Source organism: Miscanthus floridulus, chromosome 1, assembly GCF_019320115.1.
Source record: "Miscanthus floridulus cultivar M001 chromosome 1, ASM1932011v1, whole genome shotgun sequence".
Classification (NCBI taxonomy): domain Eukaryota; kingdom Viridiplantae; phylum Streptophyta; class Magnoliopsida; order Poales; family Poaceae; genus Miscanthus; species Miscanthus floridulus.
Window position 1 is genome coordinate 40,796,549 of NC_089580.1, and position 11,960 is coordinate 40,808,508.

Here is an 11,960-nt window from a genome sequence, read left to right on the forward strand (position 1 = left end):
GTAGCAATTGAAATAATATGACCAAATTAGGAATTTGGTAAAGTACTTGTACCTTGTGCCTTGTTGATCAAGCTACAGAAGTGTATATCATTAATGATGTTGCTCTTCATCTCCAGAAACCAATCAATAAGAGGAGTCAAATCACCTGGAAGCACCTCAACAACTGCAGGAACAGAGGACTTGGGGCGCTAGCAGGCAAAGCAGCAGGGCAGTCGCCCTGGCCAACTAGGAAGTCGGCATCACCGACTCAAGGTAGGCGGCAAAGGCAGTTAGCCTAGCCGACTCACGGCAGGCAGCAATCGGCTCAGCTGACTTAAAAGTTGGCTCAGCCGATTCTGAGCAGGCAGGCAGCCCTTCTTTGTTGCTTGTAGGGGCTTGATCTCCATCAATGATGCGGTAATCACTAGATAAGTGTACAATCACTTTAGCTCCTAAAAAATCTAGTCTATCTATTTTTTTGCGCTTCTCATGCTTTTCTGTAGTAAGACTTATTTCTCGAGATGTGATTGATTGGAAAGGGATATTGTGTTGTTCGGCTTTTGTAGCCGAACCCTTGCTTACATTCGAATCAATTCTTTCTTTCATGCCCACTAGCAACCCTCTTTTAGCCGATGACTCAACTGCGATCGGCCTTTTCTTATTAGTCTTTCCAAAGTATTCATAGAATTGCTCCTCTAATTGAGACCATGAACCAACAGTACACCGGGGCAAAGATGTAAACCATGCAAATGCAATACCGGTAAGAGATAAAGGAAAATTTCACACTCTTATATAGTCTTCTTTACTAGCAAAACCCAGCTATGAGAGATATATACTAATCTGTTCCATAACGGTTTTATCATCTTCATCACTAAATTCATAAAAATCTGGTACTCATCAACCATTAGGAGTTTTCAAGTAATCATAGCATAATGGGTACGGTCTATGATAAGTGGGCACCTTCCATTTAGAGGAACCATATTGATTCTTAGCATGGGCTAAATCTTCATCGATTCGGCTTGCTTTGAGAGCAACATATGAAGCTGAATCATGATTGTTTGCATGTGCACACATTGCTGAATTTTCATTGATTCGGCTATGATTATTAGCAATATGTGAAGCCGAATTATAAGTTTTAGCACTCGAATGCGTTGCTAAAATTTCACTAATTCAGCTATGGTCATGAGCGAAATACAAAGCCGAGTTATGGACATTGATCTTTGTATAAGGTGCTGAATTTTCATTGATTCGGCTATAGTTACTAGTAACACGTGAAGCCTAATCATGAGTATTAGCACTTAAACACCTTGCTGAATTTTCATTAATTCGGCTCGAGTTGGGAGTAACATATGGAGCCGAATTATGAATAGGAGCATTGTCATATGGTGCTGAATTTTTAGAGCAACTGGCTAAATAATTAGCATTGTTATAGCCAATTTTCTCATTCATCGACATGTCTTGTGGTGGAACCACGTATTGTGAACTTATAGCCGATGAATAAAGATTTACATGTTGTATGTTTCAGAGGTATGTTGTAAGTGTTTCACGCGGATGTTACAAAAGTAGATCGGGATATTGCATATGTTGCAATGATTATACACTTACGTTTCAAGCTTTTGTTCTCAATGTTTTATTTATTTTTCCAGACGTATGTTGCAAGTGTGTCTATTTGGATGTTGCATATGTTTCACACATATATTGTAAGTATTTTATCTGGATGTTGCGTATGTTTTAAAATGGTTTTAAGTGTTTTTGCAAGTGTTTTAGATGCATGTTTGAAGTGTTTCATTTGCGTTCAGATATATGTTGCAAGTGTTGCATCTAGATGTTTCAAAAGTAGATCTGGTGTTGCATCTCCCTTCTCGCTTTCTGCTGCCTCACCTCGGTGTCTCCTCCTCCTGGCGCCGGTGGGCATCCGCCGCCCCCTCCCCTTCTTCTCGATGCTGGTGACGTTCGGGGCGGCGCGGGCCCACGTGGTTTTTGCAAGTGTTTCAGACGCGTATTTCAAGTGTTTTATCTGCCTTCGGACGTATGTTGCAAGTGTTGCATCTTAATGTTTTAAAAGTAGATCGAGTGTTACATCTCCTTCTTCGCTTTCTGCTGCCTCGCCTCGGTGTCTTCTCCTCATCCTGGCGCCGATTGGGCGTCTGCCGTCCCTCCCCTTCTTCCCGATGCTGGCGACGTTCGGGGTGGCATGGGCCCCGCGTGGGCACGTGAACGGCTCGAGAAACGGTTCGCAGGCAAGCTCGTTTTTTCGTTTCGTTTTTGGTCATCCATTTTTTCGATCGTCCTTTTTCTCCACCGAGCCTCTCCCATCTTTTTATAAATATAAAAGAGAAATGTATTATTATGTTGAACTCTTGAGTCTTGACCTTTCTCTAACAAATAAATATTCTCACTATTAAAAATTTTATGTTGTTTTGATTAGGAGTAAATTTATTCTTATTAATAACCTGGATCAGCTTTTAGTGTAATCTTAAGCAATATATTATCCAATATAATATCTATATCTACATTATAAAAGAGTGAAAGAATTCAAAAAAGTCTCTCATCCTAATACTTCTTATCCACATAATTAATGGCCTTAGATATGTTTTGAAAACTCGATCTAACACATCTAAATCTTCCACCCATCCCTGACTGGCTGACCTAGGACGAAAACCTTGTAAACGAGATGAAACACGCATGCCTGTTGCCTGCCAGGTAGAGCGACTGACGACCCCTCCCTGTTTCACCCTCAAAATCCCCTCAATCTCGATGGAGAAAGGGTGTATCCAAAGGAACCATTACGGGTTGTTTATCACCATCTGCGAGCGAGCATACCTGCTCGACTGTACCAACCGACAATCGCGTCCTTTCTCCCTTCCGTAGCTCCTTCCTTCCAAGGCCCCCTCCCCTCAATCCTGTTGTCGAACTCCTCTTGCGCGGGGAAGGGCTATGGCCGAATCTGGCCTCACCTCCTCCCCCTCTCGGTCTGCCTCCGCCTCTTTCCCATTGGTGACTTCACAGGAGGAGCAAGCTGACGCCCTGGAGCTGGATCAGGCAAATTATGCATCTCGATGCAACGCATAGACATGTGTTGTTAGTAGTAATAAATTGACACTAGAAAAACAAAAACCGTAAGAAGCATGGTAAAGAAAGTTCCATTATGTATTTTCTGAACCTAAATTGTGATGCCACTATCAACTCACGACATTTGAAAACAAAACTCAAGTTGTACTAGGAGAAGTAAAAAAAAATCTTGTTAAAGGGTAAGTTGGACTTACTGAAACTGAACAAACATTAGCTTAGGAGATTATTCGGACATAGACTAAACTTGAATGGAATAATTTTAACTACTTTTCTTTTCTAAAATATCCTAAACTCCCGAGGCAGCGTCTTGCGTCTCTGTTGATTCTTGATTAATAACACAGAGAAGGTTTAGAAGCAGGCGATCTGACATGAGCGAAAAAAACGGAGGAAAAACATTTCCGTATTGACATCGACAGAAAGATGCTGTTACTGTTACTGTTTTCTTGACAAAAATCGGACACTATTCCGGCGGCATGGCCACCAACGACGATGACATCTTCCGGCCCACCGACGAGGCGTCGATCGCCCTCCTGCGCGGCCTCCGCACCAAAACCATAGTCGACTGTAGCTTCATCCACCGCGCCGACGTGTGCTCCGCCGCCCCCGAGGAGCTTGTCGCCGACCTGCAGCCGGTGCCGGGAACCGACGTGACGGAGGACGGGTACAACAGTGTGTGGTATATCTACTGCTTGAAGCGATACAAGAACACCCGGGGCAAGGCCGGCGGGCACAGACAGCACGCGGTGGAGCCCGACGGCAAGACATGCTGGCACTCGGAGAATGGCCCGAAGCCCGTGCCAGGCGTGCCCGGCGCCACGTTCTGCAACTTTTCCTACGGCCGCAAGGAGAAGGAGGGGGCGTCGGGTCGGCAGCGCTTCGACAGGATGGGATGGTGCATAACGGAGTTTGACGACACGCAGGGCGGCGGCGGCGACCACCTGCTGTGCAGGGTGCACCGCTCGTACTCGTCTCTCGCCAAGAAGAAGTTCGAGTCGTCGTCGTCATCGTCATCCAAGAGGAAGGCGGCAGGCGATCACCCCGAGGCGCCGCCAACCAAGCTGATCCACGACGAGCAGGTGCAGTAGAACCCCGCCGCCTTCTTCACCAATGCTTACCCGACGATGCCCGCCTGCTATGGTCATGGTGGTCCCCAAGGCGTGGACCCCGTGATGTTCGGCGACGTTGAGCCGGAGCACAGCGGCGACTTGGGTGAGTTCAACATCCAAGACTTGCTCAAGACCGACGAGTGGAAAGGCTTCGAAGACTTCCTAGCCGCAGGGGAGCAGGGGCTGCAGCAGGCCAGCAGCCATGCGCCGAGCCGGCCGAGCAGGGCTGCGAGTTCGCTGTCCCAGGACATGTTTCTGTCTGCTAAACATGTACATGTAGCTTAGTGTTCTGTATTTTACCACCAAACGATGAGTGGTTTTCTGATTACTCTATGTAAACGCCTGACAGAGAGATGATATGATGTATGAAGCTAAAGGAATTAATGCATATAGTTGTTTTGCTTAATGTTATATTACACTGTTGCGCATTCTTTTTCTTTATCTTAGTTATTCAATATGTGATGAACATTGTTCAGCAGCTCTAGTGTAGTGTGAAGGATCTTTTTCAGATTATAGAGCTTTGTGGCTTTGTCAAATCATGCTACGAGTGATTCAGTGAATCTTTACATGCATTCAGCTGTGTTATGTCAGACAAGTGAATGGTTAAGATACTAACACGTTACAGTGACTTGCTTCCAAATGGAAATTTCAGTAGTCATAATCATTTACTTAATTTAACATAAAAATAAGACAGACATATATATGACGAGCAACGACATATTCGCCACAAGGTCAACTTTCAGAATGAATTTTAGATGAAGTTCAGGCTATCCCCAGCTAAACTGCAGTGTTTGAAAAATATTTCTCTTTGTGTACAGCCATCTCCTCGATTAATCTTCAGACAAGTGGTCTGAAAGAAATCATCTTCAGGCAGCGAAACTGAAGAATTTCATTTACAACAAGATCTTCATCTCTGGAACGTCGTCTGATGCTTAATAGTACTATGTAGCAGTGTTGTGCTGGTTCGTTGGAGTCACAAGACACAAGCTGGGAGAACAGTGACTTGGTCTCAAGTGTCAATGCACGACGATCACATGCTTTCTGAGTTCTGGTCAGTAAAAAAATGGAGGAAAAGTGAATGACAAAGCACGCCCACTCGAAGCATAAACTGCACAAGGGGTGTGCTGTAGAGTTCTTGTCTGGTAGACCTCTTAAGAATCTCCAGACTGCACCTTCTAGTATGTGATATACAGTTGAAGAATGTGCTGATTTGGGATGATTATTCTTTATTCATCTTCCGGTACACACTGTTTAGCATATTGGCATCAACATGAGAGCATCTTGAATGTGCACTTTATTGTTTTTACATATATGACAAGTGAATACTGCTAACTGGTGCTCGATCTCATGGTCTCCGGGATTTCAGCAAGATTTCAGCCGATTTCAGTCAACAATGAATCAGTTTCAGGCAAGCACAACAAAGAGGTTTATTTTTGTTTTTTTGGTAGAGTTTCAGGTGTGTAGCATATATGAAAACTTTGAGCATCAAGTAGAGAGTTCAAAAAAAATCATAAGGCAAACAACAGTTGGGCCAAATGCAACTTTTACAGCGACATGATGTGTGTGACCAGCTTATCGATGGCCATGCGCGTCGAGCCGGCCTTGCCGGTGCACTCCACTGCCGCCTTCTTCAGCACGCCGGCCCTCGACCTCGTCTCGGCGCCGTCCTTATCAGTCATGAGCCTGTGGATCGCCGCCTCGATGCTGCCCCTCTCGAGTTCGCCACGCAGCTCGAGGCCCACCTTCCACACGTGCTCCACGTACCTCGTGATCCCCATCTGGTCGGCGAAGTAAGGGCGGCACAGCATCGGCACCCCCTCACAGATGCTCTTCGTCGTCGAGTTCCACCCACCGTGCGTCCAGAATCCGCCGACGGCACGGTGGCGCAGCACCTCCTCCTGTGGCGCCCACGGCACCACCATGCCGCGCCCGCGCGTCGCGGCCTCGAACCCCTCTGGAAGCTGGCTGGCCTCAGGCGTGCACCCGCGGACGAGGCCTGGACGGACCACCCAGAGGAACGGCACGCCGCTGTCGGCGATTCCCCACGCCGTCTCCACCAGGTCCCGTGGGCTCATCAAGGCCAGGCTGCCGAAGCTCACGTAGAGCACCGATGTCAAACACCGGCACGGCAGTGTCCCGCCGGAGGCCCTCCAGCTCGCGGCGCTCCAGCGCGTCGAACGTGTTGAGTATGACACCGGAGGAGATGTTGGCAGCCGCCACAGCGCGCGCCACCAGTTGGCACGCCAGGTGGTAGCCGGCCTCACTGATGTGCAATAGGTCGCGCACTCGGTACGGCGGCAGCTCCGTCACCGGTAGGTCAAGCTGCGAATCTGCAGCGACGAAACGCGAGCACGTTGTTAGTGGATTCAAGAACAGGAGGGGAAAATGCGTGTTGCGTCACCCAAAAACAGCAGGACCTGCCTTGCACGGGGAGGTAGCCTTTCTTGCAGAGCATCGGGTACGCGAGGAAGCACGCATGGCAAGCAGCGCTGCTGGTGCGCAGCGCCAGCGTGGGAACGGCCAGCCTCGAGGCCACCTCGAAGACAGGCAGCAGGTGCGCGTCGGCGACGAGGCACGCGACGGCGTAGGCAGCAGGTGCGCGTCGGCGACGAGGCACGCGACGGCGTCCCTGGAGTACTCCTGCAGGACCGCGGCGAGGCGGTCCCGGAAGCCAGTCTCGCACGCGTCGCCGATCGAGATTATTTGTGCAAAGGTGTCCTCGACGATGGTGACCGGGGGCGGGCCGAACATGCCGTCTGGCACGGGCACGAAGCGGTAGTCTGGATGGCGCGCCGGGTCCGGGGCGTTGAAGTGGGTGTGGAAGACGGTGATGGCGAAGCCGCGCCTGTGAAGGACGCCGGCGAGACGGAACATGGGGTTGATGTGGCCCTGGTATGGGAACGGGAACAGTAGCACGTGGCGGCAACCATGTCCGTGGTGGGTGGCGGCGGCCCCCTTGCTGTCCGCGGCGATGAATGGCGCCGGTGGTGCTGCCATGGCTTTGCAGAGTGCTGGCGCTCTCAGCTATGATTCTTATGTCGGGAGTGGCGCCTAACGATGATATAGAATCAGGACCAGGTCATCGAGATCGTGACATGTATGGTAGAATAATCCAAAGGCCCCGTTCACTTATCTCCGTTCCTGGTCGGAACTATTCCAACGCTATTTAAATTATTGAGGCTCTGGTCCTACGGAATGGAGGACTGAAATTATTTCTACTCGGATTCTTTGTGTAATTTGTATAATCATTGTTGAACTGGAATGATTCCTAGGCACAATCCTGACTAACCGAAAGAGACCCGAAAGAAACTCGGCTGGGAATCGTTCCCAACCCCAACGGAACGAGGCCTAAGGATGATCATACATGGCCCTACATGATATGTGGGATCATGTATAATAGTACCATATACTCAGTGACAGTGCGTGGTCTTCACATGTTGCAATATGTTAGTAATATCTATCCATGAGTAATCAAGCTCTTTTGGAATTTAATCTGGCATCCTAGGCACTCTTCACATGTTACAATATGTTAAGCAAGTAATAATAATTAATGTATGGGAACAATTCAAATAATTGAGGTGTGATTATCATTTAAGATTAAGTTGAATAGAAAACTACAATCTCCATCAGAAAAAGATTGCAATTTTAGTTCTATCTGTAATCAAACTATCTAAAGAGTACTAATATTTATGGCATCGAATACTTATACTATGCAAATATGAAATATATGATGATGAATCTAATAATATTTGTTTTGTATTATAAATAATATTGATATTTTTTGTATAAACTCAATCAAAGTTAAGATGATTTGACCTGGTTTGAATAATATTTTCACCCAGAGGGAGTATGTGAGTAAATAAACCTCTGGTTGATAGGGTTCCAGCTCCAAACACTACAAGAAATGTGTTATTTTTTACATTCCAGCTCCAAACACTACAAGAAATGTGTTTTTTTTTACATTCTAGCTCCAAACACTACAAGTAATATGTCATTTTTCGACATTCCATCTCCAAACCAGATGATTTAGTGATATTTTGACCTATTGTCATGCCATATACGTCATAAAATGCCGCATCTCTTGTAGTGAAAAATCCACAAATTTCTTTCACCAAGTTACTTATAACTCAAAAGCATCTTGAATCTAGAGTTGGAGGTACGTTAAGTGCATCATATGGATGAATCATGTTATTTATAGATAAATGTTTAAACCACTTCAATTAATATGTGCGCTAAATAGAGTTTACTAAAGTTAAAAGTGAAATTAAATGCATTATTAATAAAATTGGGCTTCTCCAAGGCACCTCTGATATTTCATCTACAGTAATGTGGTATTTAGATTGCCTAGAGTACAACTTTTCGGTTTAGAGAGATACTTTTGCAGAAGCAATAACTCATCACCATTGGTCGATGTATATACACCTCGATCTCTTCTTGCCCATCCAGGGCTCCAGTGTTACAAAAAGAGTGGGAAACAAGAACAGCAGTAGCAGGAAGGAGGCAGGTAGATGAGGACATATTGGCTTCAAGGAATAAAAAGATGTAATTCTGGATTTGGATTGAGTTAAACTTTCTTAGGCTTGATTAAATTTATAAAAAAATATTATTAATATTTATAACTCTAAATAGATATATATGAAAGTATATTCTATTATTAGTCTAATGATACTTATTCAGTGTAAAAAATATTAGTATATTTTTATATATAAATTTGGTCAGACTTATAACTATTTGACTCCTAAAAAATGAGAATTTTATAAACTTGTCCATAGCGGCCACAATAGGTTGTTTCTAATGACTGCACAAGTAAAGCTTGTCTAAGGACAGCATCTTTGACTGTATATCACACACTACCGCCGTCTAAAAAATGATGCAATTTTAATTATGTTTGAATTGAGTCAAACTTCTTTAAGTTTAACTAAGTTTATAAAACAATATTATTAACATTTATTACTACGGAATATATAGTATAAAAATATATTCCGTGATTAATCTAATGTTGCTTATTAGATTTAGTCAAATTCAAAATTGCTTGGGATGAAAAAAATGAGAATTGCATCGAGTACCAGTGAATGCAGCCTCGAGAGACTGAAGACAAGTAACTAGCACACCTTGCGCAGTTGTGCCGCATGCATGGGATCCATCTGTGCCGCAGTTGCGCAGTTTAGATATGCTTCATGAGCTGACAATGATCAAGGATAGAGAATGCCGCGCAGGCCTCAGGAAACTAAACATGCATGTGATGTGATACTGGTGCAGCATTGGCACATGTTCACTCTAACGAACTAGCGAATAAAACACTGCTGCAGATCAACCATCAGTCGCTCGTTCCAGACATGAAGATCAGCTGTAAATAAAAATCCTTCGGTACGTTCCATTGTCTGAAGACCAGTTGTCCGAAGACTAGTCGAGGAAACGATTGTACAAATTAAAGAAAGTTAGTATTTCTCAAGGACTGCGTTTGAGGGCTGTTGACAATCAAAATTGTCCATTTTATGATGTTGTCAAAATATGAAATGGACTTCACCATTGCGTTTCTCTTGTTGAGACGGTCAAAAAAACATATATGGAACGTCTAATTCGGAGTCTGAATGAAGGAGTTATGCCTCCGGAAAGATGCTCCGTTGTCGGGAGTTCCGACACCTGTCGCGACTTCCCGGAAGCCTGAAAAAACCTGCTCGGGTGTCTGGGGTAATCCCCACGTCGGGAGTTCTGACAAAGGTCGGAAGGTCTGACCCAAGTCGGGACTTCCGATAGACCTAACAAAAAACAATGTTCGAATTTAGCTTTTTGGATTCCGATCCGAACTATTCCAAACTCGTGGAAAACTTAGAAAATAAGTCTTGTATAGGTTTTCTACTGGGATAAGACCACCCCTCTATATATATGAGAGGATCATGGCCGATTGAGTTCCCACCTATCCAATCGTCAAACAAATCAATCTACTACCTCTACTCCAACCCTTTTTACCCTCTTCTCCAACCCCAATGTTGTTCATCCCTTGATCCGATGGCCAAGGATGGCGTCCTAGGCTTGCCGGCCAACCTAGGGCAACCCGGCGATGTCCTTGCCCTGACGGGGTCTATTCCGAGCGAGAGCTTCGACGGTTTCTTTGCTAGTTTGCCTGAAAACTAACCGGTTCTTCGTCACGTAAGCACGTTGGTTATCCTTTGATGTGGTGCTTGTAACCCTCTCCGTGGTTCACCGCGAAATAGTGATATACTCGCCGCGTTCTTCGGTCCATAGCGGCCTGGGCGTCCAAGGCCCTATTGGTGTGTGATTCGGATCACTTCCGGCGTCAACACACTTTTTTGGCGACTCGGCTAGAGAAGATTGGTTCGGTTATCTCTTATATCCGATCTCTCTGACCTAGCCTTACTCTTCACTGATTTATCTTCTTGTATTCGCCATTATCGTTGCATCTGGCCCAAAAGGCCGGTCACATCTGGTTTTGACCCCTTGTGATCTCGTTTGCGATTTTGCAACAAGTTGTGTTGCTTATTGAAAAAATCAGCAAGGCGGTCAAGTTCTAAATCATGGAGTACCAAGGTGTGACACCACAAAACTACTACAATTACTCCAAGATACAGCTTGTAAATGTATCTTATGATTCTAATAATTATTTTGTAAGTTCTATGAACTCTCATGTTGGTATTGCTAGTTATAATGATACTAGATATGTTACATCGGCCAGTACCTTTGATAATGCTCCTCATTATACATATCATAATTATGAATATTATGGTCAAGAGCCGATGTCAACTGCGAATTCTTCGAGTTTAATGCTACTAGCGACATACAACATGTAAATCTTTATTCATCGGCTATAAGTTCACAATATATAGTTCAACCACAAGACATGTCGATGAATGAGAGAATTGGTTATGACAACACTAATTAGTCGGCACCATACGCCAGTGCTCCTATTCATAATTCGGCTTCATATGTTACTCCCAACTCGAGCCGAATTAATAAAAATTCAGCAAGGTATGCTAATGGTAATACTCACGATTTGGCTTCATATATTGCTCCTAACTCGAGCCGAATCAATGAAAGGTGGGTAAATATTCATACTCATGATTTAGCTCCATATGTTGCTAGCAATTCAAGTCAAATCAATAAGAATTCAATAAGATATTCTCAATCAGACATTGATTTCAAAAGGGCAATGTTAGAGTTTGACATAAGTCTTGAGAAGCAAAACGAAGATTTTAAAAATAAATAATTTGGGAGTACTAGCAAGAGGCCGATCACACCTAAGTCATCGTCCATGAGTATAAAAAAAGAAGCTTTGCCCATTAGTACAGTGAGTAAAGTGAGAAATGATTCGGATGTAAGCAAAGGTTTGGCTACAAAAGTCGATCAACACAATATCCTTTCTGAATCAATCACATGTAAAAAACAAGTCTTGCTACAGAAAAGCATGGAAAGCGCCAGAAAATAGTTAGACTTGATTTTTCAAGTGCTAAAGGGGTTGTACACTTATCTAGTGATTACCGCATCATTAATGGAGATCATGCCCCTACAAGCAACAAAGGAGGGCCACCTGCCTGCTCAGAGTCGGCTGAGCCGACTTCAAATTTGGTTGAGCAGATTGCTGCCTACCTTGAGTCGGCTAGGCCGACTTCCCAGTTGGCCAGGCCGACTGCCCCCTGCTGCTTTGCCTGCTAGCGCCCAAGTCAGCCTAGTCGAATTCCAGTCGGCTAAGCTAACTTCCTCTGTTCTAGCAGTTGTTGAGGTGCTTCCAGGTGATTTGACCCCTCTTGTTGATTGGTTTCTGGAGATGAAGAGCAACGTCATTAA

At 44.8% G+C, this 11,960-nt stretch overlaps 1 protein-coding gene and 1 pseudogene across 1 annotated transcript; one reads left to right on the top strand and one right to left on the bottom strand.

Moving 5' to 3' along the window:
• The first annotated feature begins 3,524 nt into the window (after positions 1 to 3,524).
• LOC136455252 (uncharacterized) lies at positions 3,525 to 4,136 on the top strand. The gene has a single exon (XM_066455364.1). The coding sequence runs from the start codon at positions 3,525 to 3,527 to the stop codon at positions 4,134 to 4,136; it is 612 nt and encodes a 203-aa protein (XP_066311461.1).
• Positions 4,137 to 5,522: 1,386 nt separating this feature from the next.
• Positions 5,523 to 7,168, bottom strand: LOC136480336 (DIMBOA UDP-glucosyltransferase BX8-like; annotated as a pseudogene).
• Between the last annotated feature and the right edge of the window lie 4,792 nt (positions 7,169 to 11,960).

Coding starts and splice junctions, on each gene's coding strand:
- LOC136455252 (XM_066455364.1), top strand. CDS start 3,525: ATGGCCACCAACGACGATGACATCTTCCGGCCCACCGACGAGGCGTCG.